This window comes from Ruditapes philippinarum, unplaced genomic scaffold (genome assembly GCF_026571515.1).
Source record: "Ruditapes philippinarum isolate M1 unplaced genomic scaffold, ASM2657151v2 ctg164_1_1_1_1, whole genome shotgun sequence".
Taxonomy (NCBI): domain Eukaryota; kingdom Metazoa; phylum Mollusca; class Bivalvia; order Venerida; family Veneridae; genus Ruditapes; species Ruditapes philippinarum.
The window spans coordinates 229,101-256,771 of NW_026866554.1; the positions used below are offsets into that span (position 1 = coordinate 229,101).

The 27,671-nt window shown below is 33.4% G+C and overlaps 1 protein-coding gene across 4 annotated transcripts in view; it reads left to right on the forward strand.

The window, feature by feature from the left end:
• LOC132732855 (endosome/lysosome-associated apoptosis and autophagy regulator family member 2-like) overlaps window positions 1-27,671 on the forward strand; it is a 65,446-nt gene that overhangs the window by 35,820 nt on the left and 1,955 nt on the right. The window contains exons 5-23 of one of the 4 annotated variants that reach the window (XM_060719375.1): window positions 2,194-2,283; window positions 4,450-4,552; window positions 4,977-5,126; window positions 5,707-5,795; window positions 6,367-6,646; window positions 8,088-8,305; window positions 8,830-8,894; window positions 9,681-9,863; window positions 10,545-10,766; window positions 14,027-14,162; window positions 14,828-14,848; window positions 16,751-16,851; window positions 17,567-17,676; window positions 18,587-18,626; window positions 19,106-19,348; window positions 19,936-20,017; window positions 22,766-22,848; window positions 24,355-24,529; window positions 24,737-24,751. In XM_060719375.1, coding sequence (XP_060575358.1) covers window positions 2,194-2,283; window positions 4,450-4,552; window positions 4,977-5,126; window positions 5,707-5,795; window positions 6,367-6,646; window positions 8,088-8,305; window positions 8,830-8,894; window positions 9,681-9,863; window positions 10,545-10,766; window positions 14,027-14,162; window positions 14,828-14,848; window positions 16,751-16,851; window positions 17,567-17,676; window positions 18,587-18,626; window positions 19,106-19,348; window positions 19,936-20,017; window positions 22,766-22,848; window positions 24,355-24,529; window positions 24,737-24,751 — 2,406 coding nt within the window. Of the gene's footprint in view, window positions 1-2,193; window positions 2,284-4,449; window positions 4,553-4,976; window positions 5,127-5,706; window positions 5,796-6,366; window positions 6,647-8,087; window positions 8,306-8,829; window positions 8,895-9,680; window positions 9,864-10,544; window positions 10,767-14,026; window positions 14,163-14,827; window positions 14,849-15,217; window positions 15,257-16,750; window positions 16,852-17,566; window positions 17,677-18,586; window positions 18,627-19,105; window positions 19,349-19,935; window positions 20,018-22,765; window positions 22,849-24,354; window positions 24,530-24,736; window positions 24,752-27,671 lie in introns of all 4 variants that reach the window. The other 3 variants (XM_060719373.1, XM_060719374.1, XM_060719376.1) reach the window with 3 other exon arrangements.

Here is a 27,671-nt window from a genome sequence, read left to right on the forward strand (position 1 = left end):
TTACTTACAGTGTGGTTTTCCTTGTGACTTTTAATAATATGTGCCTAATCTGCAAGGCTATTAATGTATTTGATAATTAAATGCAAGTTTACTTCACCAGAAGTAAAAATGACAGTATATGGTTCATAAAATGTTTTCAATCTTCAATTTGGTTGGAAAAGGTTACTGTCCTATTTCTTTAGCAGCAGGTTGCCGTGAGTAGTGATACCTGAGTTATCAAACTTATGCTCTTTGTCACAATGTGAATTGAGAATAGTTCAATGTTTAGCCAGTCTTCTGGGGGAATATTGCAATGCAACCTCTGGTAAAATTCCCATAGAACATCTGTGGCCACCCGGCACATGCTTAGTGTGAGAATACTCTATCCTGTTTTCTGTCCAAATCCTTAATTTCCTGAAACTTCCAATAGAATGTTCTTTACGATGTTCACACAAATTTCAATCAGGACAAATTTATTATGCAAACTCAGCAGGGAAAGAGTAAAAACTAAGTTTGAGCTTGTTTGTTGGTTGAAATAATGGGGTATGAAAATTACAACTGGATTGTTAGTGCAACAGCATATAATTCTTGTCTTATTTTTGTTATAATTACAATGAAATATGGCCTTCTGAATTTAAAGTTTAACTGCTATTTTAAGATAACAAAAAGAAGACAATGTTTTAAGTGCAAACTGTATTGTTTTGTTTTAAAATGTACAAGTTTAACATGATTTAGGTTAAAAAAATACGACTTTGTTTAAGTTTATTGATAAATGTGTATCTATGCATGTTACTTATGGTTAACTATCTTTTAACACACAAACTGGGGTAAAGGTTAAAATTTTTAAGTAAATATAGGTTAATATATACCTACTTTATAGTACCCCATAAATTTGATAGCATAAGTAAGTAGTAAGGCCTCTTTAGAATATATGTTCATGCAACAAGTAGAGTTTAATTTTCTATGTACATGTGAGTGTTGGGGAATCATGCCATACAAGTAGCCTCAATTTCGTTAGAAAAAAATGCAGTTTGTAATAGCTAGTTATTGTAGCTATATTTTAGCTATAGTTGTGTTACATTTATATCTTAAATATCACCGTGACAGAGTCTTATAAATGATCGAATATTGAGAAATATTGACAAAATAAAATGTGTTTTTTTTCAATTTCAATATTTTCACTGTAAAAATTTATTTTGCTCTACAGTTCAAATTATGTTCCGTATCTAAAGAAATTCTTCTAAATTCAGCAATAATACAAAATTAAGGGGGAAGTCTTTCAGATTGCAATGTTAAAAAGGTTTTTTTCTATAAATACAGGATTTATTTCCATCTTGAGGTATGGAATTTATCATATTTCACTAGTGTGATGAAATATTTAATTTCATACCACTCAATAAAAATAAATACTGTATTTATATATAAAAAACTTAAATAATCTGTGTCCTGCTTTCGTACTAAATTTAGTTTGGGGGATTTCAGTATTGAAATTTCCAAATTCAGCATCAAACAGTACAACTAGCCAGGTCATTCGTCATGGAAGTGCAGGCTGGCCTGGCTCTGAAGTGTTGGCAAAAAACAAATTTTGACTATTCCGCTATGAAGCAAGTAGGGCAACCAAGTGCTTTTTACATGATATATGCACAGCATTAGAAACAAGTACTTACACATCATATGACGTCAGATGTGATATCAATAAATCAAACGACGTCAGGAAATTCATCTTCTAAGTTCGATGTAGTTCAACATATTTTTATCAATTTTCTTTTTGTCGGCATATTAGTATGGAAATAAATATAAATTTTTCTTGCATTATAGTATATAATTACCCCTCACTTTTTGTGTAATGTTGATTTCCCTCAGGCTACTAGGAGCTATTCTTACTGTTAAAGCAAGTGTACTGTTCAGTGTTGCTAATGCCTCGGGTAACAGTATTTTCCTCAGGGCTGATATCTTTACTGTTACCCACAAACCCATGTGTTATTTATATAATAATGCACAGTTTTATCATTCAAATGTTTTGTAATTAATTATTCAGATCTATCTGCCTTAATGATTGTATTCCTATGCATTTGAACTGGAACCATGTATCATTGTACAACAATGCACCCAAAATTGATATCTATTTCCTAATAATTTTGTTTTGCTAGATCTCTTAGAGTTTGAATATTATTATAGACTATTTCATGAATTTAGTAATGTTTTATTTTCTAGGTTCAGAATGATCAGTGTCAAGCTTCTAGTGACAAAGATTCCAGCAGATGGCCTGACTCCACCAATGAAGGAGAATGGCAGACAATAACTGTAGGTTTTAGGACACTAAATCTCACAAATAGCATAAATTTGTATTTTGCTGTTTAAGTGTAGATAAATTATGTTATAAATGAAAATTATTTTGTGATAAGCGAAATTGAATAGTGTCTATTCTAGGAGGGGGGTCATTCACTAATATTTTTGAGAATTCCCCCTATTTTTTCAGAGACGGGGAAAATTTTACATAGAGAAAGAAGGAAAAAAAATCAACAAATGTAATAAATTCTCACTTTTCGATAAAAATCCCCCCTGTTTTCAAATCCTAGAATAGACATTGAATTTGAAATTTTGATACCAAAATGATTAAGAGAAAAAATACCAATAATTTTTATACACTTTTATACAGTTTTTTGAGTGATTTGTAAAAATTCTAATGAATCAATAACTGTATAGAATTTTACAAATGTCAATAGCTGTAGATATCATTTTACCAAAATCATAGTATTTGTATAATTATATGACATACAATTGTAAACATAAGGAAAAGTATGAAAACATTAAATGGCCAAGCTATTTATTGTGGTTTTAAAATTTGTTTGATATTGACCCAATTATGGCAAACTCTTTGATCTGAAAAAATAAATGCATAGAGAAAAATTCCTCCAGAGATTCAATTAAAACCTTATCAGTAAGACCATTAACATGCTAGCTATGTGCAGATAATTATTGATTTCATTTGATTTGTTCTAAAAATCTCATTCTATGTTTTTAGCTCACCTGTCACAAAGTGACAGGGGTCATTGATTTTCCCTATATGCATATAGTAAAAACTTAAAAAATCTTCTTTTAAAGAACCCAAAGAGCTAGAGCTAAGATATTAAGCATGAAACATCTTCTAGTGAGTGTCTACCAAGTGTGTTCAAATTAAAGCCCTGGGGTCAAAATTAGCCCCGCCCCGGGGGTCATTGATTTTCCCTATATGCATATAGTAAAAACTTAAAAAATCTTCTTTTAAAGAACCATAAGAGCTAGAGCTTAGATATTTGGCATGAAACATCTTCTAGTGAATGTCTACCAAGTTTGTTCAAATAAAAGCCCTGGGGTCAAAATTGACCCCGCCCCAGGGGGTCATAGATTTTCCCTATATGCATATAGTAAAAACTTAAAAAAATTTCTTTTAAAGAACCCAAAGAGCTAGAGCTAAGATATTAAGCATGAAACATCTTCTAGTGAGTGTCTACCAAGTTTGTTCAAATTAAAGCCCTGGGGTCAAAATTGGCCCCGCCCCGGGGGTCATTGATTTTCCCTATATGCATATGGTAAAAACTTAAAAAATCTTCTTTTAAAGAACCATAAGAGCTAGAGCTTAGATATTTGGCATGAAACATCTTCTAGTGAATGTCTACCAAGTTTGTTCAAATAAAAGCCCTGGGGTCAAAATTGACCCTGCCCCAGGGGGTCATAGATTTTCCCTATATGCATATAGTAAAAAACTTAAAAAATCTTCTTTTAAAGAACCCAAAGAGCTAGAGCTAAGATATTTAGCATGAAACATCTTATTATGAGTGTCTACCAAGTTTGTTCAAATAAAAAGCTCTGGGGTCAAAATTGGCCCCGCCCCAGGGGGTCATTGATTTTCCCTATATGCATATAGTAAAAACTTAAAAAATCTTCTTTTAAAGAACTCAAAGAGCTAGAGCTAAGATATTTAGCATGAAACATGTTCTAATGGGTGTCTACCAAGTATGTTCAAATAAAAGCCCTGGGGTCAAAACTGGCCCCGCCCGGGGGGGGGGGGGGTCATTGATTTTCCTTATATGTGTATAGCAAAAACTTAAAAATCTTCTTTGGAAAAACCCAAATAGCTAGAGTTTAGATATTAAGCATGAAACATCTTTAAGTAAATATCTACAAAGTTTGTTAAAATAAACGCCCGGGGGTCAAAACTGGCCCTGCCCCAGGGGTGACATTGTTTTTAACTACATGTGTATAGTAAAAACTTTAAAAATCTTCTTTTAAAAAAGCCAATGAGCTAGAACTTAGATGTTTAGCATGAAACATCTTCTTATGGATGTCTACCAAGTCTGTTCAAATAAACAAATAAAAGCCCTTGGGTAAAAATTGGCCCGGGGGTGGGGGGCCTATATACAGGTGAGCGACCTCAGGGCCATCATGGCCCTCTTGTTTATGATAGCCTTTATTCTTTTAACATTTTAGCTGAATCTGAAGTCTGGGTTCAATGTGATAACATGGCGGGTTATTGGAATAGGTAGCACAGATGATACAAGCCCACTGCTTATCAGGAAGATGACTGTCACTGGTAAAGTTATTGCTTGTTCTTTGTAACAGTTTGTGTATTAACTGGAATGCTATTGGTGATGACGACTCACTTATAACTTGACTATGCCGAAAGTAGAGAACCAGGCCAGGCTGGACATCTGTGCAGTATTTCCAGACTCTAGACAGTCACCTTAGTTTCTAAAAGTTTATTTTAGTTTCATTGTGTAGAAAACACACTTTCAAATACATTCCATAAACCAACCAGTACTAATCAATGAGATGTACAGCATCTAAATCAAAGCAAGACAAGTTTCAAGTAGATTTTTAAATTTTGAAAATGAAATAAAAAAAAGAGAAAAAGTAATGAAAAAAAAAAACAATACAGTTTTTGAACTATTTTTAGCTATGTATTTTAAGTTTGAAGTTAGATATGGAGTTTATTGTTTTATAATATATTTATCCAGGTGTTGCGTACACATCAGAGTGCAGTAAATGTCCAGCCGGCACATATAGCAGTGAGAGGGCTACCATATGTACACTGTGTCCAGCCAACAAGTACTCGCTAGAGGGCGCTATGAGTTGTTCCGATTGTGATGTCAATAAATACTACTCAAGTATTTATTTATTATAATAGTTTATTGTTCTTTTAGTTTGTATAAAAATTGTATTGAATTACTTTGCACAAATGTTGACAATAATAAGAAGATTTACATAATAATATGTCATGATCGACACCCAGATCCCTACCTCAAACGCCAAGGTCACATTTTGAGGTGAAAGCCTAAAATAATCTGTTACAGGGTATGATGCCAAGTCAGACCCATGCAAATAAAATGTCATTGGTGAATTGCCCACATACCTTAATTGATGACTGGGTCACAAGAAAAACACCCTGTAACAGACCATATCCTGTATTGATTTTGTATTGGTCACATTTTGTGGCTTTGAAATAGTGATAATAACTATACAAAATAATGTATTTCTGTTGACACATACACAGGAGTTATTTTATCATATTTCTGTAATGAATTTATTGTTACTTGCATCTAGCTTTGATTAGAATTTTGCACTGAAAGTCCTTACCTCAATCTTTTAAAATAGCACAAAATAAAAATAGCACAATTTTGTGCTACATGTAAAGTCGGGGGATGTTTGTAACTCTTGTCACAAATTCTTGTTACTATTTCTTAACAGCTCCAGGATCTGTCAACTGTACAGAACGACCTCCATGTACTGAATCTGACTATTATCATATACTTAAACCATGTGATGAGAATGGTAAGGTAGGTAATCTAATCAGCTTTTTATACCCAAAGTTATCTTTCCTAGTTAATTTCCCTTTCCTTTTTTCATTGAAGTTGTTTGCATTTTAAAAAAAAACTATTTCAGTAATACACAATATCTAAAATAAAAATAAAACTGGGAGCTGCTTAGTTTTGGAATATTAGAAGTTAGTATACTTACAAAATAGGTCAGACATTACTAAATCACAGTGCATATCTTGATACAGTATTAGATAACTTAGATCTTGGATTTAAAAAAGACTCTACAATACTAAAATACGAATTTCTTTGTTTGATAGTGCATTTTGAATCAGGATCATTGTTGGAAGTGCAGGGCTGTCACTTAAAGGAGGTTATTGTTATATAAGTTTTTAAAGTCAACATTTACTAGTGCGAAAGAAGTTGTCTGGTACATAAAAATCTATTGTCAAAATGATATGCAAGATGTCTTTCTCATAGGTCTTGGAATTAAGAAATTTGTTACATGTATCTTAAGATATAATGTTTGCATCCTGCCTAACATTCTGCATGAATGATATATAACATCTATTATTTCACCATGTTATTATAGACGGGCATGATCTACCGCTGGGTACAACCCGTAATCTGTGACCCAAATCACCTATCCTCCGCCAAGCTTCCTGACTCCTCCGAACCCATTGACTGTCACACCTGCAATCCAGGCATGCACCTTGTTAACAAGACTTGTACCTACTGCTCCCCCGGTTTCATGTCAAATGGCGTAGAATGTAAGGAATGCCCGGCCACCACAGCCCCTGATTACGGCTACGAGCTTCAGAACTGGAATGACATCCCGAACGTTATTGAAACTACCTGTGTATCATTTTCAGGTAATGCTTTATTTAGATAATAGAAGATAAAATGATTAAAGAAGGTCAGGTGTAATCAACCTGATAATTATCATAAGTCATTTAGTATCATTCACATTAGTTTGTACAAATTTATTTTATTTGGATTGTGTTGGATTGAATCGGTCTCGAATCCTTTCCTGGAACCAACTAGTACTAAGCAATGAGGTTCCAAATTTATTGTATTTGTTTATGAAATCTTCAAATTCTGGTAATAAAAGTTAGACATTTTGTAGCATAATATTTACAAGAATGAAGAAAGAGTTTAAGAAACAAAAAAATATACTTGGAATATATGTATAGAAAATTTTACATTTTATATAAAGATATTCTTGGAATATATGTATAGAAAATTTTACATTTTATATAAAAGGATTTAAAAATTTGTTTACAAAAAATAGGTTCACATGTAAAGATATTGATTTCAAAGAGTGAGATTAAATTTGTTGGCTGGCTGTAGATTTTACTTCAAAATGATGTTAGATTAGAAATTTCGAGATTTATTATCAGTGATTAAGCTTATTTATTACCGCATGCGCTCAGAATAGACAAAACTTTAATTAGTTTTAAGAAAATTGCCGAGTTAAATTAAGTTATAAATTCTGTGTAATTACATACATACTGATCAGGTTTATAATTAAAATGTAACAAAAACTAATTGAGCAAGTGTTACCCTCATAGATATTAGTCAAGGCACAAAGATAAATCTTTTTATGAATGTAAATAGGTAACAGAAAAGACTTTTGGCATACAGAAATGTCATTGATGAAGGCTGATGTTTTGTTTCAATGTATGTGGCGTCAAGCATGTTGTTTCAAATAGTTATAGCATATTTATTTTGTGGGAATTGTCTTGAAAATCTTGTTGAGGCATGACAAATGTTCTTAGAAAGGAATTCTTGTTCTTTTATAATTACTGTGGTCTCCACTGCTCAGTGTTCAATGTTTCAGAATTGCAATTGGTAGATCTGTTGATCTGAACTTTGTATAGAATTCTAAATCTTTTTAACACAGTAATTTTTTTTTAGTTGACTAAAATAGATATTCCCAGGTGATCACTTAAGACTGAACTTATGGACAGAGTATCTTTATTCCAGCAGGAAAATTGCTTTATTTTGATATGACAAAGACAAAATCCCCAATGATCAGAGGAATTATGAATAAAACCTTGATTTAAGTTTCTTTTTACCCTTAACCTACTGGGAGTGAAAGTAATAAGCCTTTGCTACTATGATCATAAAGTCAGGGTAGCCTACAAGTCTGTGCAGTCTGACCAAGCTCTTTACTGTTGGTAGCTCATTTTTTTAATTTTGATATTGAAACCCCCTTACTCTTTGAATGGACTGTTCCAATTTCAAAACTAGGCAAATCCATTATACAAATTCAGCAAGTTATGGATTAATTGACATTATTTGATTTTACAGAGGAGAATTGTAACAATGATACGAAATGGTTACCATACGGAGATCATATACAGACACATTTTGCACGTGGAGAGAGTGCCTACCTTGTGTTACAGATCAAAGTTAAAGGGTTCCGGACACAACAGAAAGCTGGGGAAGGGGGAACCAGTACTGTCGGACAACTAAGTGTCGTATTTGAGACTGACTGTAAAGGTTTCTGCCAGTTTGTGATACTTTCAGTAAGTATTCACTTGTGATTTTCTTTTATATTTAGTTCGAATGTTTCATTTTATGCTGTGGAATTTCTTTAGATAAAGAAAGTTTTATTTTCTGACCATTAAGATACTTTAATAATTTACATTCAAGTTATAAAGAACTTGTACAATCACAAACCTTTTTACTGGGGACACCTTAACTAATGTTTATAAAGGTGGCTACATGTACAATATGGTTCTCCCTACTGTTTTCCTAGACACGCAAGAGAATTTTTATAGCTGCATAAGAGAAAAAGACTGATTAGCATCAACGAAAATTTACTGTTACCTATGTGTGCCCATAGTTATTTAAGTATCCATTAGAGTTTCAGGCAATGTATGGTCCCCATATGATTTTGACCATCTCTGGTTGTGTTTTCTATAATCTCAAACTCAGATCTAAAACAGAACTTAGAAAATAACGTTTTATAACTTTAAGGCCAGTAATGTTCATATAAATCTGTACTTAAAGTTAAATGGTGATGAATTTATTTCAATTTTTTTTATAGGATGAGAATGGGAAGCAAGATTTGATACAAAGCTGGGAAAATGCACAAGCCAGGAATAAGTTCACGTAAGTATTTTACCTTAATCCCTTTACCAGCTTTAATTCTCATAGTTTTGTTCAGCTTCTATTGAAAACAAATTTTTTTTTGTCATTGTTTAGGTACAACAGTTTGTGAGGTAAAAAAAAAACTTTACCCAGAAATCATGTTATTCTTATGAATTATATTTGTAACATGTATATTTAATTCTAAAATTTCATACTAAAAGAAAGTTTTCCACTTTTAGTAAAACTGACGAAACTGTGATCGCAGTGGTAAAACTGTCTGATTGCTAAGCCAAGAGTCTTTTAGACATGAATTTAAACTGTATTCACTTGCAGTGATGCTTTATATCTAATTCTAACATGCTTCACAGTATTCACCTATCAAACAGGTAGGGCAGTCAAGATGAAGTGCATTATTACAGGATATATGCACAGCATAAAAAAGGAATGCTTACAAATGCTTTGTAATTTTTCACCTAGGCCTATCAGCATACATGATTATATTCCTATGCATTTGAAATCCAACTGTGCACACTTCTACAACAATTCACTCTATTTAATAAACACAGCACATGTAAATGAGCAAGTAGCTGCTGCCAGAATGGAGAATTTCTTTGATCTTATCTGTAAAAGTTGAAATGACTTACACTTCCTGAATAATTCACACATATGGATTTCACATGGTGACTATATATAAATAAAATATATTCACAAATAATGTTCACAAAAGAAGTATCAGAAAATTTTTGAAATATCCTGTCATCTTTTAGACAGAAAAAATCAAAAATTACTGTGTTTTCAATTTTCCAGGTATGATATTAAGAGGAATGGATCTTTTGAGTTTACCCTGGCGTTCCAAAACTCTGGCTGGCTAATAGATTCAACAACAGTGGCCGCCGCTACCGCAAAGATATATTCCATACAGATCACAAATACCATGGGTGGAGGGGCGAGTAATTGTCGCAAATGCCCTAAGGGAACAAATGATGATGGGTTGGTTGAGATTTAGTTATAATTTGAATGGGACCAATGGTCTAAAGGTTAATGGGTTTGCCACTCAAACAGAGAAAAGTGTGTTTGAATCCTACTGGAGGCATTTTCATGTTTCAAAAGTACCAGTACTGGTAAGGTCCAGGAAAAATAAAAAAGAATGGGTCAAAATTAGGTGTAAGCTTTCATTACTCTGAATAAATTTAATGTTGAAATTAAATATAATTTAGGTAATAATACTGTTAAAATGAACCTCTTCTGAGGTCTCCTTTGTGACTTGGTTTTAATTATTGTTCAGAATGCTTGTTCCCATCTGCTGCAGGGGTATTACCAAACCAGATAACTTGTCTGAAAGCTAGCTTGATGAGTAGGGTTACAATACTTCATTTAAACCTGAAAAGACTGATAAAATGGAGGTTAATCTTGTGTTGTTCAAACAGTAGCCATATGACTTAATTTGAGAAAAAAAAGGTTATAAATGAATAAATAGAAGTGAGTTTTACTAGAGATAATGCATAATTTACAAGTATTAAAATTTGAATATTTTTATACTTGTTTTTAACTTTATTCCTTTAATACCAATAGCTTAAGTTATGTGATTTAATGTTTAGTAAGTTTTTGTAAATTTGAGCTATGTATAAGTAAGAAAGAAAAAAAATGGTTATTTTTTCTTGTATCGTCTAGTTGTGTCCCTTGTCCTGACGGTTCATACATTGACCCAGCCACGACTACATGTGTGAATTGTCCACCAGGCACAGTGGTAACATCACACAATGCCTATGGTGCTGACTCGTGCAAGCCATGCGGACATGGCCTAGCTGTATATAGAGGTACATCATGTTTCTCTGACGGACAGTATACAGATGATAATGGCAGGATGTTTGACTTTAGAAATCTCAGCAACAGGTAGATTTATATGTTCACATATACTGTATAAGTGGATATTTCCATGAGAGGAAAAGTTAGCGAATTTAAAAGTCTTCATGTGAGGAAATGTTAGAGAATCATATAAGGGTAGAATTTAATGACAGGAAATTTTAGCAATTTTCGTCAATTCGCGAAATTTGCCAATATTTCTGTGTTGCTGACTTAACCACTTATACAGTACAAGTTAAAAAATGATTTTATTTCTGTAGTGAATAAATTACTGAACTTTAGTTGGCAACTTTTGTGGCCGTTGGTAACAATAATAAACATCTTGTGTGTCTTTTGAAATAAGTTGAAAAACAGGTTGATTACTCTTGTGTTTTTACTTTACCATTCATAACAAATTATATAAAGTATAGTAGACAGTTATTAATTGTATAAGATAGTAGTGATTGACATTCTGAGAGATTGGATGAATCACTATCTTATAAAGTATCAGGCTTGAAAATGTAGCTTAGTCATAAATAGCCAGTCTGCCACAGTGTGTGTTTGAAATATCAGAGCAAACCAATATGCAAGTCAAATGTTACAAAAATGTTTCATACAATTATTTGAAATTTGTGGATTCAATGTTTTAAGGAAGAGGGATTTAAAGAGAGAGGGACTAGCGCTTGTTTAAGCCTGATTATTTAAAGAAAATGGAGAGCTATTGAAAAAATCCATGTTTTCTGCCTATAGATATGTTGTATGTGCTATAAACATATATTGTATGTTTAACGCAATAAAATTATTTAAGTTTGAGTATTTACATCAGTACATCAGTGTCACACTATTGGTTAGTTTTTGTGTGGGTTGAAACTCAACACACCTGTTCTCTGTGATTATGTGACAAAATGGCTGCAGGTCCTGTAACTCTTAGGTACCTTTTTACAGAGTAATGCCCCTTTTTGTGTCGCCTCTACGAAGTAGTGGCAACATATAGGGTTCACTTCTCCGTCGTCTGTCCTTCCGTCCGTCCGTCCGTCATAAAACTTGTCCGGACTACTCCTCATAAACTACTGGTGCAATTTCATCCAAACTTTGCAGGAATGATAAGTACCAAGTCTAGTTGTGCATATTGTCAGCATTTTCCGGTTCAATGATTTTTGTCAGAATTATGGCCCTTAATAATTTTTATTTTTAATGTTTGTCCGGACTACTTCTCTTATACAACTAATGCAATTTCAATGAAACTTTACAGGATTGATCTGTAGCTCAAGTCCTTGCTCATATTGCACAGGTTTTCAGGTTGAATGATTTTTGACTGAGTTATGGCCCTTTGATAAAAAGGTGTTTTTAGCTCACCTGTCACAAAGTGACAGGGTGAGCTTTTGTGATCGCTTTTCGTCCGGCGTCCGTCCGTCGTCCGTCCGTCCGTCCGTCCGTCCGTCGTCCGTCCGTAAACTTTTGCTTTAAATGACATCTCCTCATAAACCACTGAGCCAATTTCATCCAAACTTCACAGGAATGTTCCTTTGGTGGTCACCTTTAAAAATTGTTCAAAGAATTTAATTCCATGCAGAACTCTGGTTGCCATGGCAACCGAAAGAAAAATCTTTAAATATCTTCTTTTAAACAACCCCAAGAGCTAGAGCTTAGATATTTGGCATGAAACATCTTCTAGTGAGTGTCTACCAAGTTTGTTCAAATAAAAGCCCTGGGGTCAAAATTGGCCCCGCCCCAGGGGGTCATTGATTTTCCCTATATGCATATAGTAAAAACTTAAAAAATCTTCTTTTAAAGAACCCAAAGAGCTAGAGCTAAGATATTTGGCATGAAACATCTTCTAGTGAGTGTCTACCAAGTTTGTTCAAATAAAAGCCCTGGGGTCAAAATTGGCCCGCCCCGGGGGGTCATTGATTTTCCCTATATGCATATAGTAAAAACTTAAAAAATCTTCTTTTAAAGAACCCAAAGAGCTAGAGCTAAGATATTAAGCATGAAACATCTTCTAGTGAGTGTCTACCAAGTTTGTTTAAATTAAAGCCCTGTGGTCAAAATTGGCCCCACCCCGGGGGGTCATTGATTTTCCCTATATGCATATAGTAAAAACTTAAAAAATCTTCTTTTAAAGAACCATAAGAGCTAGAGCTTAGATATTTGGCATGAAACATCTTCTAGTGAATGTCTACCAAGTTTGTTCAAATAAAAACCCTGGGGTCAAAATTGAGCCGCCCCAGGGGGTCATAGATTTTCCCTATATGCATATAGTAAAAACTTAAAAAATCTTCTTTTAAAGAACCCAAAGAGCTAGAGCTAAGATATTTAGCATGAAACATCTTCTAATAAGTGTCTACCAAGTTTGTTCAAATAAAAGCCCTTGGGTCAAAATTGGCCCCGCCCCAGGGGGTCATAGATTTTCCCTATATACATATAGTAAAAACTTAAAAAATCTTCTTTTAAAGAACCCAAAGAGCTAGAGCTAAGATATTTAGCATGAAACATGTTCTAATGGGTGTCTACCAAGTATGTTCAAATAAAAGCCCTGGGGTCCAAACTGGCCCCGCCCGGGTGGGGGGGGGGTCATTGATTTTCCTTATATGTGTATAGCAAAAAAAAAAAATCTTCTTTGAAAAAACCAAAATAGCTAGAGTTTAGATATTAAGCATGAAACATCTTTAAGTAAATATCTACAAAGTTTGTTCAAATAAAAGCCCGGGGGTCAAGACTGGCCCTGCCCCAGGGGTGTCATTGTTTTTAACTATGTATATGTGTATAGTAAAAACTTTAAAAATCTTCTTTTAAAAAACCCAATGAGCTAGAAATTAGATGTTTAGCATGAAACATCTTCTTATGGGTGTCTACCAAGTCTGTTCAAATAAACAAATAAAAGCCCTTGGGTAAAAATTGGCCCGGGGGTGGGGGGGGGCCTATATACAGGTGAGCGACCTCAGGGCCATCATGGCCCTCTTGTTTCTGTGTGTTGCCAGATACACAAAAGCTTGTCTGGACTACTCCTCATAAACTACTGGTGCAATTTTATCCAAACTTTACAGGAATGATCAGGACCAAGTCTAGTTGTGCACTGTCCGTCTGTCTGTCCGTCTTTCACAAAACTTGTCCCAACATGAAATTGGCCATTATGAGGCGACACATGTGATCACTGATCGCTCTTGTTTATTACTGTCAAGCATTGAGGAAAGAGATTACTGTCTTGTTAAACCATGTTCTTAGTCACCAAAGCAATATTTAATACTAGTATACTGTTATATACTAGATAGTATACTTTTACTTACATCACTATGATATTTACTTTTCAGTTTCAAGTTCATTCAGGGGAGCCTCCTGTTCACCTCTAGTGGTACTCAATATTACCATGGTTTTAACATTAGTCTATTTGGTACACCAGACAAGTCCCAGGTGATATGTGAGAATAATGTCACCAGATCTGACTCTGTAAGTATTACCATATTATTGCCATTGTTTGCTTACCAGAAACATCCACCTTGCATGTAGTTCATAGCATCACTTCCTGAACTAGTTCTTTTAATTGACAACCATGGCCGAGTGTTTTAAGTCATTGACTTAGAACCACTTGTCCCTAACCACTGCTGGTTCAAAACTCATGTGGAAGATTTGATTCTTTCACACGAAGAAGCAATCTATCTAGGTTATGGAACGCCATTGGTCTTAGGTCTGCCTCCAACAGTAAAACTTGAAAGTCGCTATATGATTATCATGTTAGTTGGATGGTAAAGTCAACTCCAAAAACCCAAACAAAGTTCTTATTTAGGTCAGTTATAAACTGTATAAACAGGTTGAGTGGCCAGTATCACTGACTTGGATTAATTTAGCACTCACAGGGAGTTTCATTTTTTCATTTGAGAAAGCTATTCAGCTAGCTTACAGGTTGTCTGTGGTTCTACTAAGTTGCCTAATTATGCTTGAAATGAAAGAAGAAGAACCTGACTCTTGGTATGGTCTTTTCAATGTTGGTGTTTATTTTACAAACAAACTAAGGCCTTTCCTGTTCTGAAATATCCTTTTAATTCATAGTTAACTTTTCTGGCTTTCCCTGATTTTTGTTGATAATTAAGTTAATACAAATAGAATTATTCTAGAATGAGAACTCATTGACTATGGTAAGTTGTAAAGTGGGCATTACATAAAGTATACATGTGTACGTTGTGTTGTGATTCATTTAATCTTTCCTTAACAGATGATCTATTTATAGAAACTGTCGCCTTATATTAACATTGTACTGACAAGAGTCCTTTTAAATATTTTATGCAAGTAAAAAAACCTTTTCTTTTGATCATGTACAGCCAGGTCAACCTGCACATCAATGTAGTCTGACCAGGCTCTATATCTCAATTTTTGTATTTTGACATGGAAATACCTTAAATTTAAAATGGACTGTTAGGTTCAAAACAGGGCAATTGTGTAGTATTTTAGTGTAGATTTACTGTAATTCACTAATATTTTAACAATATATACATTTCTTTTTGTAGCATATATCTACTCATGCAGGAAAACCAGATTTTAGTGTTGTATGATATTTTATGATATTATTTTAATGTTGGTGTCGGTTTAAGATTAATATCATTTCTGGTTGACTCGGGTTTAATACTTGTCTCTCTGGAGTACTCTTTATTTGTACTGGTGGCCTAGTGGGTTATTTTGATAGTATTTATGAGTTTTATTCTATACTCTTGTTTACATCTTGTGAAAAAATCTTAAATGGGGATATTGTTTAACTTTGTATCTTTTTGCTTTATGGTATCTTTTGTTCAATTGTACATCTGGGTTTCTTAGTCAAGTTAATTATTAATTTATTATTTTGCATGTTTGTATTTTAGGTATATAGATAAAAGTGTAAAATTTGAGTATTTTATTTATGATATCATAAAGGTTTTTCACAGGTTTGCCATCCAGTTTAAATGAGGTGATGTATATGATAGTTTAAAGAATTGACCAAGATTTTCTCAAATAAAAGTATTTCTAAAATTTAGACATATGTGCAGGAACAGACAATCTACAATGTTTAAATTTAGAATTAACAGTACTTAATTGTTTAAGTGGACTGTTCCAGAACCAAAATGCGACAAATCCATTTTACAGTTGTAGGTTAAGATTTAAACTGATGGGTTAAAGTTTCTCAAACTTACTTGGATATAACCATTGTGTTATGTTTAAACTTAATAAACTTCATGTTCTCAAATAGATAGTATGATTATATTTAGTTCTTGAATTTGTTCAGGAATAAAAGGAAATACTTTGAATATGAGAGAATTTGATTTTCATCAGAATGCTATCTGTTGCTTTCATTGACAAAGTTGTCAAGGTTGCTGATTTTGCATCCTTAAACCACTTTTGGTTCGAACCATGGATTTCTTCATGAAAGGAAACCACCAAGCAAACTTTTATGTCTGAAATAAAGCAAAGAGGACACTTGAGTTCTTGCTCTGCCAGTCAAGCTAGGAAGTCACCATATGACCTCTAAAATGTTGGTGTGACCAAAAAGGTCACCTTATTTAAATTTAGACATTGAGTATAATATACAGTTTCTTTTTTGTTTGTTTAATACTTTGTTAAGTTTCTTATAAGTATTGCATGGGGATATAATATATTTTTGTTTTGGTGATTAAATTGTAAGGATCGAGTCTTTAATATTGTTCTGTAGTATATTTTTTATCATTTTGTGTAGGTATGATTACTTTTATTTTCACATTTATTAATGATTTTGGTCTTCATAGTCTCACTAAGTTAAGAATTAAGAGAAAGAAGACCATTTTCCCAAGATCTTTCTATATCATTTATTATATTAAAATTGTGCAAAACGTTTAAGATGCATGCCTCCAGATGAGCAATAATATTTCAAGAAAATCAGACTTGAGGAAAATGTACACATACTTTACAATATTTAACTTTTAGATACATTTTCAAAATTAACATGAATTTTGAGTCATGCTGCTTTAATAGAAGATAATTTAAGTATAAGAAAATCTGCATTTGCTAATAAGATATTATTTTTCTGGTTCCAGGCACTCCATGAGCCAAGTCAGATTGTTGCCCGGGTTTGTAGGACAACACTGGTACCATCTTCTGATAAAAGCAGTACAGTGATGACCACACAGTCAACTAGGTAAAATTAGCACTAAGTGTAGAGATTGATATCAGCCATGCACAATATAGCTTTGATATACACAAATAATGAAGATAATTCTTGGAATATTGTAAATCCTGAATGAAAAATATTTACCCTTAATATCTTAAATGGACTTGTCAGTTGAAAATTTAAGAATAAGTGCTGACAGCATAGCAAACTGCAGACCATGATCAGACAGCATAGATGTGCCTGCTGATCTTAGTTTGCATTAGTTGCATGAATGGAATCAGATGTTGTCAGCATACTAAGGATTAAAACAAGGAAAAACTGCTTTTTGCACCATGTATACTGCTTCTTATGCAACAAAGTGGAATATATTACAACCTTCAAATGGACTTCCATTCCGTGAAGTCTGTGTTCAAGTGGTTAAGATCGCTTACTTCAAACCACTTGCCGCTGATCGCTATGGGTTTAAATCCTGACAGGGACTTTGGATTCTTCCATGTCTGGAATCTTTCCAGCTAGCTTACAGAAACCCGGTGGCTCTACTCAGGTGCCTGCTTGTGCCTGAAATAATGCACAGATTAGGGCACCTGAGGTCTTCCTACACGAGTAAAGCTGGAATGTCGCCATATGATCTATACTGTGTTGGTGTGATTTAAAACCCAATCAAACAAACAAACATCCTATAAAAGAATGTGGGTGCATGAAGTAGATAAAGATACAGAATACTTTTGTGTTGTGTTTTCAGTTTGGGAGATAGATTAGTGGAGATATTACGTAACCAGACATCACTGACTATGACTAATGGAACAAAGTCCCTTGATGAACTTTATAATGCTTCCGGGTTTGACATTACAGGTAAGTCAAGTATTTTATTTTTGAAAAAAAAGAAGTTATACCTGTAGGGAGGAACAAGTCTTTCTTGGTTGAAAATTTGTTAAGTTGTTATTTATTTCTAAAGTGAAAAACTTTCTTTATATGTTTAAACTTTTATATATCCTGTCATTGGCTTTCTTTACTTTATGTTTATAAAACATATATTCTGATTAATCAGCCTTTTAAATTTTAAATATGTCTTTAACATAACAATCATTTAAAATTCTATATGTTTGTAATGATAATAAATTGAGCCGTGTCATGACAAAACCAACATAGTGCGGTTGCGATCAGCATGGATTCAGATCAGCCTGCGCATCCGCGCAGTCTGATCAGGATCCATGCTGATGGCTATCAATTTCTCTACTTGCTATAGGGTTTGTAAGCAGGTGGCAAACCCATTATGTTGGTTTGTCGCCATGCGGCTCAATTGTCTATGCCACTTGTATACAGCCAGGCCAGTCTGAATATCAAGGCTCTAATATGTTAAAGTGCTTGATAGAATTTTGATATCAAAATCTTTTAACATTTACCCTTAATGAATTTCTTAAATGGACTTGTACAGCTTCCATTTTTGGAACAGTCCATTATTAGTTTTGGGGATATCAAGCAGAAAATTTGTGTAGAGCCTGATCAAACTGTATGGACATTTAGGCTGTCCTGGCTCTATACTGGCAGTCAAGGCTAATCACTTAAGTTCCAGCAGGTTTCTGGGTTAACATTAAGAAGTACCAAATTTCAATCCTGGACCAGTCCATTATGCAAATTACAGTATGGTCAGGATTCAAACATATGATAATGCTTGTTCAACATTTAGATGTATGATTTATCTACTTGTAAAATGATAATTATGGACTTATTTTTATGAAATTTTTTTACAATTATGTTTCAGAGATAAATAATGACATTCAAGTCCACTTTGCTGCTGAAACGTAAGTTTAAGTGTGTGTATATAGTGTATAAGTTTTAACTAAGTAAGACATCCCTAAAACTAAAAGATAAATAAATCAAAGCTGTGTGAAAGAACAAAGAATCAGATTAACTTTTATCTTTATAGTCATTTTTAAAGACCAAAAATATTTCATCAGCAATTTATATTGTAATGTAGGTGTTGAAAGTGTAAAAATATATCATTACTCCAATTTAACAGATTCTGAAGATAAGAGCCTTTTATGAAATAAATATATTACTAGGCAAATTGATATTTTATGATTAAATAACACCATGATTTAAAGCTGTATATAATTTCTCTTTTGTGCAACTTTTTCTTCCTTTCTAAAGAGATTTGAATCAATTTTTCACAGAACAATAATCATAAAATGCAATGACACAAATTGCCAGGACTTTGTGTTTATTTTTTAGGCAGAATTTTGGCCCTTTATTATAATTATTTTTTGCTTGTTTCTTTAAGGCCAACAAGAGCTTGCCCTACAGGTCGTCACACCTTGGTCAGTCTACGATGTGACGAGGATCAGAAAGGACAAGGGGAGATCACTCTGCCACCAAAATGTGCGGACGGCACTTGTGATGGTTGCATGTTTCATTTTATGTGGAACACAAGACTCGCATGCCCAATATGCCAGAAAGAAGACTTCCACCGGGTGGTAGGGGAATGTTTACAAGGCACTCAAACTATACACTACTTCCCACCAAGGTTAGTGCAGAATATATTCACTGCGTATTTAAATACAAAATTTAGGGGTGTCCGTGGCCGAATTGTTAAGGTCATTGACTTTAAAGCACTTGCCCCTCACCGCTGTGGGTTCAAATCCCGACAGGGACTTTGGATTCTTTCATGTGAGGAACCTATTGCAGGTTCTGCTCTGGTGCTCGATTGTGCCTGATATAATGCACGGAAGGGCACCTAAGGTCTTTCTCTACCAGTTAAAGCTGGAACGTTGCCATATGACCTATACTGTGTTGGTGTGATGTAAAACCCAATCAAACAAACAATTAATATAAAATTTAGACCCAAGGGCCTTCATGGCGGAATGATTAAGAGCACTTTAAATTTTCATGCTGAGAGAGCCATCAAGATAGCTTATAAAAGGTTGACATGTCACTTCTTTGCTTTCTCAATTTATGTATATCCTACACATTGTTTTCATTTTGTGGGCTAAATTCATTCATGTCTTATATCTTGAATCATATAGTAAGCTAACCTGTGACTTCCAAGTAAGGAATACCAAAGAAGTCAGTATATTGCCTTTATCTAGAAATAATTGTGTGATATATTTCCAGTCATTGTTTGGCACCAGAGAACATGAAGAAGATAGAAGAGACACAAAAATGTACAGTCAGACTGGCCTCACTACCTCTTATAGTATGTATATTATTTGTACTAAATGTTCTAATAGTAAAATGATTAAAAAATCTGTCTGGTCAAGTTTACTGCTTAATTGTTAGAGGCAATAAATTAAAAAATTTATCATAAAAAAGAATGAATGAGGGTTAGCAAGCAATGAGGACATCCTGTTGATGTTAAGGGGACTTCGTAGCACAAGTTTTTAAGGTTGCTGATTTAAAAAAATCACTTGCCCCTCAATAGTGTTGTTTCCTATTTGGTCAGGGATATTTATTTTTTCATTTGAAGAAGTGGAATCCACATAGCCAGTCATATGACATTGATAGTTTTGATGTGACTTAAAACCCAATAAAAAAAAATCAACAATAAAATGATGTCAGGTTCAATTTTAAGGTTAGATAAGACTTTGAATTATCATTATTAACATATTGTATAAGTTGTAGTACAGTCGAGACTGCCTAAGCGACCCCCTGATTTAAACGACTCCCTGTCTTATCCGACCTTGTTTCAGTACTCCCAACGTATTTTCCTATATAAATGGTCTGAATTAAACGACTCCCTGTCATATGTTACAAGCGACCCTAATTGTCTGGTCCCAATGCAATGTTTGATTTAAACGACTTTCACACCTTTTAATTGTCCGTTAATCAGATAAAGATTACCTATTATAACACCCAGAGGGCCAAAATAATTAAGTCCAATTATAATCCAGCACTGTAGCAAACAAAGTCTACACACCTCTATCTCAATTACACAGTTAGCATGTAGATACATGCAGGTACCAAGTGACGTAGCGTCGGTTCATGGGAAGCATGGTGTGTAATGTACTACCTGAGAAAACTGGGTTAAGACTTGTGTTAGATTTTTTTTTTAATTTTAGAGTGCCCACGGAAGATTTTTTGGGCAGTAATTTTTTAATTTACCTTTCTATGGCTGCATAATTAATACGGAAAAAAATATTGATACCAAACCAGAAAAAGCTTTGGATATGGATATGTTTACAGTAAAGATCCTGTAACACAATTTTTTCACGGTTTTATTTCATAAATATGATGCTCAAATTAAGATTTGTCAATATTGTAAGTTCAAATAAGCATAATTTAGAAAGATATCACCCAGTAATAAAGGCCATTAAAGGGAGGTAATTAGAACTTTATTTTCTATAAATTCTAAGTCAAATTTTCCAATAAGAAATCAATGCATGTAATTTATTGATTAAATATAATGGAATGTAGGACAAAACCCCACCAGTTAAAACCCCACCACTCAAAATTTTATAGAGTGGACAAAACCCCACCACTTAATTTTATAGAGTGGACAAAACCCCACCACTTAATTTTACAGAGTGGACAAACCCCCCCCCCCCCACTTCAGTTTTATAGAGTGGACAAAACTTTCTTGTAAACATGTTAAAAAACAAACAATTGTGCATCAGCAGAAACTCAAAAGAATGTGTGAACAACACATCAATAAGGAGAAGACTGTACCCGAGTTTCTTCAGGCTATCAGCCACATTATCCACTTAAACTAAGTACAATGAAGTACAATGAAGGAAAATTGACTGAACTGAATAAATTAGAAATGTGCTATAAAATGTGCTATTTTTTTAATCATTAATTGATGAAAATGTGCTACATTATTGATAATAGTAAGTAGTTTATTTTTCATATCAATAAATTGAAGAAATGAATTTGAAGAAACTAAAAATAATGGATAATTCAAGGTCATAAATGTGGCACAGTCTCAAATAAATGACTACTCTTTGATGTTGATTTAACAGTTTTGTGAATTATTTGTATAATCTCTTATTTTACACAAATGTTATATTGAAATTAAAAAATAAAATGTGAAAATGTGTACTGTATATTATATATATTTCAATTCATCAAATCTTGCCCAATAATTGGTAAGTGGTGGGGTTTTGTCCACTCTGTAAAATTTGGTGGTGGGGTTTTGTCCACTCTATAAAATTTAGTGGTGGGGTTTTGTCCACTCTATAAAATTTTGAGTGGTGGGGTTTTCACTGGTGGGGTTTTGTCCGTCTTCCAATATAATGTGCACAAATATTTGCAATAAACATTTTACATATTCTTTGATGTTTGAAAATGGTTTTATTTGCATAATTATATCCATATAGATACGTGAACACAGTAACACTATCAATCACAAAACATACAGGTTCTTAAAGTCACATTGGTATATAGACAGATAGATGATATTGAGACTGTATTTAGAGACTCCCTGTCATATGCGACCTTTTTCTGAAGATCCCTTGGAAAGTCACATATGACAGTCTCGACTGTATGAAGAAAGTTTGTATCTTATTTAATCCACTTTTGAGTCTGCTTCCTGGAACTAAGGCAGACAACTTAATCACTAGGCCATAGGTCTCCTTTGATGGGACTAAATTTGTACATGTACTTGATTTACTTCAGTGATCTGTCTCAGATAATCGCATATATTCTCCATTGGTAACATTTCCGAAACAGGAAGTGAGGAAACAACTAAGAGTTACACTTGACAATGATTTTGTTGCTTTTGTTAATCTATGTACATTTTTGTACATTGTACATTAGAGCTTTTCACAGGTAAACAGTTCTTACTTGTACAAAACAATACAAATGTTAGTTGATCTGAATAGGTACTAACTGGAAAAGCTTTAAAATGTCTGGTTTAGGATTGGTTTTATAATAATAATAAATGCTACTATGTAATGATGTTTTGTTTTGATGTGAAAATATAGAGAATGTATTTATATTTTGACAGGTCCAGGTAGCTGTACCAGTTGTAGTTGGTCTAGCATTGTTATTCTTCTTACTAGTCTGCTTCTTCTGGAGGAAAAACAAAAAGTAAGTATTTGTATTTGAGCCGCGTCACAACAAAACCAACATAGTGGGTTGCGACCAGCATTGATCCAGACCAGCCTGCGTCTCCCCGCAGTCTGATCAGGATCCATGCTGTTCGCTATCAGTTTCTCTACTTGTAATAGGGTTTGTTAGCGAACAGCATGGATCCTGATCAGACTGTGCGGATGCGCAGGCTGGTCTGGATCCATGCTGGTCTCAAACCCATAATGTTGGTTTTGTTGTGACCCGGCTCATTTATACTTCATGTAACACTGTCTTGATTGTTCTTTTGAAAGTACTTGCATCATTCTGCATTATGACAAATAGGAATGACGACAAGTCTTGATTTTGCCTTGCAAAGCTGGAAAGTTTTTCATATTTGTTTCACCTATGGCTGAGTAGTTAAGATTGGTTGACTTCAAACAATTGCATCTCTGTGCTGTGGGTTTGAATCCTGCCAGGGACTATCAAGTCTTTTGTTTTAGGAAACTATCCAGCTATCCAGGTAGCTTAAAGGACATCTGTGTTTCTACTCCGGTGCACGGAGGGACTCCTTAGGTACTACTCCACCATTAAAGCTGGAAAAAATGCAATATATCCTCTACTGTGTTGGTGTGACATAAAAACCAAACCAAAAATAAAAATTAAAAAAAAAAAAATAAAAAATTGAGTTTAAAGTTTGAATCTTCAGATTTGTTTTGTTTTACACTAAAGAGTTAAAAAAAGTAAAAGTTTAACTACACATTTTATTTTGGTTATTCAACAGAAGAGGTAATGTCCAGACCCACTCCAAGAGTAGAAAAAACATTCAATATTTTAAAAAGATGTGCCCATTTCTCAATCTGGACAAAACCATTTATCATTTTTTAGGGAAAATGTCAAAATATTAATTGACTAAAATAGCTCTCCGTACAGATCATGGTCAGATGTACAGCACAGCAGATGTTGGTCTGTACTGGTAGCATTGATAGAATTTTTTCCCTCCTGCAGGCTTAAAGATCCTGTAAAACAATTGTGTTATGGTTTAATATCATAAATATAATGCTCAAATGAAGATTTATCATTATTGTAAGTTCCAAAAAGCATTATTTGTAAAGATATTACAAAATTTACATTTTCATGTTAATAAAGGGAGGCAATTAGAAATATATTTTCTATAACGTCAAAGTCAAATCTTCCAATAAGAAATGAATGCATATATTTTAATGATTACATATAATGTGGACAAATACTTGCAGTACATATTTTACATATTCTTTGATGTTTGAAAATTGTTTTAGAAGCATAATTATGTACATATTCAAATTTCACTTAAGTGTGCCAACAACCTTAATTACAACATATAGGATCTTTAAAGTTAAAAACAAATCAATGTTATAATATTTGAAAATTTAAAACAAAATTGTGTAGTTGTATATTAACCTTTCAGGATTTTGCTATCAGAACTGTCAAATGTCCTAGAATATTTAGTGAGAATATTTACTAAAACTGTATATTATCTGTGTACAGGTTGGAGTATCGTTACATGAAGCTGGTGGAGAATTCCAGTGGGGCGGAGGAAGAGTTGCCCGGTGTAGACAGCTGTGCCCTGGAGGAAGGTGAAGATGAACTAGGTGACTCGGTACAGATACGAAGCAGTAAAGGGGCAAGGTTCTTCAAGAAACTTACAAATAAAATCAAAAAGGTAATGACTACATCTGGCTGGTATCATAGTGAATTGTTTTATAATGTGTCTATGATACATAACAACCCTGTATGTAGAGTAAACATATTGCATTAGTATTCTAGTAAAATCATGTAAAATTGAACCAATTAAATATGAATTACATGTATGTTTGTGATTTAATTTTATTATTTTGCTTCAACAATTTATGGTTTGTTTGTTGAACAGATTGGGACAGAATCGGTAGGTGCCAGATTTAATTACATACCTGGGTTAAATGGCAGTTTGATATGTTATAACGGGATTGCTTGATTTATCTGCCTGATCTCCTTATATATGTTTATTAAAGAAATTTGTTTGTTTTTCTGCATATAATGTACATCTATAACATCAGCTTAATTCTGCTTGAGCCTTTGGAAATAATTAAACTATTTTCTCTTGTCATTAACAACTGATTAAGTCTGTGGTTAACTTAAGATGGGCATAAAATAAGTGCATATAAGTATTTTTTGCTGATCGAATGAGCCGAAGCATAGTAAAGGCAATTTTATTATATTAATTAAGGTTTGTGACTCTTACAGCTGCCTTCAAAGATGGAAAAATATTTTGAATAATATGTTTACTTGAACATGGATTATTGTCTTTCTGCTTTGCTTACTTAAAATATAATGTTTAAGAAATAATATCAGTCTTAGTGGTATTATCAGCTATTTAACACCGGTTTGGAGTTTTGATGCGTAGGAATTGACCACGAAGGCCGTAGGCCTGAGTGGTTATTTATTTATTATTATTTTTTGCATCAAAACGACAAAACCGGTGTTAAATACCTGATAAACACCGCTTGGACCGATGTTATTTCGACTCTAACAAGATAAAATAAGGAAGATCACTAATGTTTTTTCAAGCGGAAATAACTGCCGGTGCCGATTTTCGTTCTATAGCATTTCGATTTCGCACCCTACTGTTGCTGAGATATAGAATTTATTAAACAAAAGAAAAGATAAGAAAAAGATTTCAACAATAAAAACTTACGTCTTAGAATGGATTTTATTGTGTTTACATCAGTTCCCAATTTATCATTCTTGTATGTTTGAAATGACGTCAGCCTTTATGAATGAGTTGTATACTTAGGATGACGTCATTACGCTGCTAACGGATTGGCGCCGTTTTGTCAAAATGTTTATTAACTGATATAGATCAAATCTGTGGTGTTAGTGTATGTGGGATATTATTTCGGTATTGTATGAAAAGAAAACATTATAAGAACTGAAAACATAAATGAAAAAAAAAAATTTATTGTTGCTTTAAAAGGCTTTGTAAACTATATAATCGAGGGAGAAAACTTAACAGCTGCATATACAAGTAGTCCCTAACCAGTATTTATTGGCAATTTAACACCGTTTTTGTCTTCTTTGTCTACAGTGACAAAAGCACAAGGAGTGTTAGAATTTAAGTTTTACCATCTATTTAAAAGAATAACAAAGAACTATTATGACCCATATGATAATTTTAATGTTAATGTTCAAAACAATTACTTTAATGGACTTTGCATGATTTCTTTATCAAATATCTTTAAAATCTTTTAGTTTTCCTTTGTTTATTTTAAAGGTATACTAGGTGCCTGTGTGAAAGTTGAAAATTGTGAAAAAATGCATAATAAAATGTTTCCTGTACATAGAAACTTGCTAAGAAATAGTTTAATTTTCTTTTTTACTTTCTTATAAATAAAGAAAGTTTTTGTTTTAGTATTATATGAATTGTGCTTAAAATTCCCTTACAACTATATGCATGGAGATCAGTTTTTGTGGTATAATTTGATGATAATTAAAGCCTAGGGTGATGGGATTTTAAAATATTTTTTCATAAGTATAATATATTTGTACACGAATCTGTTTCAAAGTATCTGCTATAGATTTTGACACTGAGGCTAAAATGAAAATATGTTTGTTTCCCCTTCCCAACCCATTAAAATTTTGGTGGGTAGGTAGGTAGGAAATTTTTTTTTTTATAATGTGCATAATATATTCACAACTGACATATGCAACAATTTATTAACTATGCTAGCTGTCTGTCTAAAATAACAGACTAGATTGTACTCTGAAAGAAAAAATACTTTCATCCCCTAAGAACCTGAAAAAATCTTTTGGGTAGGGAAGGGGAAAAATTAAATTTTATTTTAGGCCTGAATGATAGCAGTATAATTAGAAGAAATTGTTGTATTTCTTTACAGAACTGATTTTCAAAAACCTCTTTTGATACATAACTGAAGAAAATGGAATTTGAATTTTATTTGACATTTGAGCCGCGTCACGACAAAACCAACATAGTGGGTTTGCGACCAGCATGGATCCAGACCAGCCTGCGGATCCATGCTGTACGCTTACCAACTCTATTACAATTTGAGAAACTGATAGCGAACAGCATGGATCCTGATCAGACTGCGGATGCGCAGGCTGGTCTGAATCCATGCTGGTGGCAAATCCACTATGTTGGTTTTGTCGTGACGCAGCTCATTTATATTTTTATGCTCCAGTAATGGAATGATTGATAAGGTGACATATACACACCGTGTATGCCATGACTGCCTGTTGATCCCTGTGTGTGGACAGATTCAAATTTGCCCATACATCCATAATTATACATATTAACCTCCTTACACAACCCTTAACCTGGTAAATTTGTATAATGGATTTGTCAAGCCTTGAATTTCGAACAGTCTATTCAAAGTTTATGAGATTTCAGTATTAAAATACAAACTTTAAGTTAAAATCAGTATAGAGCCCAGTCAGAGTGTTGCTTGGATCTGTAGGCTCGCCTGGCTCTATACTGGTGGCAAGGCAGGTCACTTTTTTTGTTCCAGTAGGCTTAAGGTTAAACATGTGAAAGGCCTTGAAAATTAAATAACCTGTATTTTAAATGTCATTTTCTTCAACAATCAGCTACTGTTACCATAACTCTTTATTATTATTTGTCTTCAGGTTTGTGATGGGGCATTTGTGTTTTTTCTATTTTATAAACATGTGTCCTTTGTATTTGTTTGTAACTTGTTGAAATAAAGTAATTCACACTACTTGAGGGTAGATCAAGGGAGCTTACCAAGCTCAATCCTATTTGTTCAGTATGTATTGATTATTTCCCTTTATTAGAATTTCATTTAAGAATC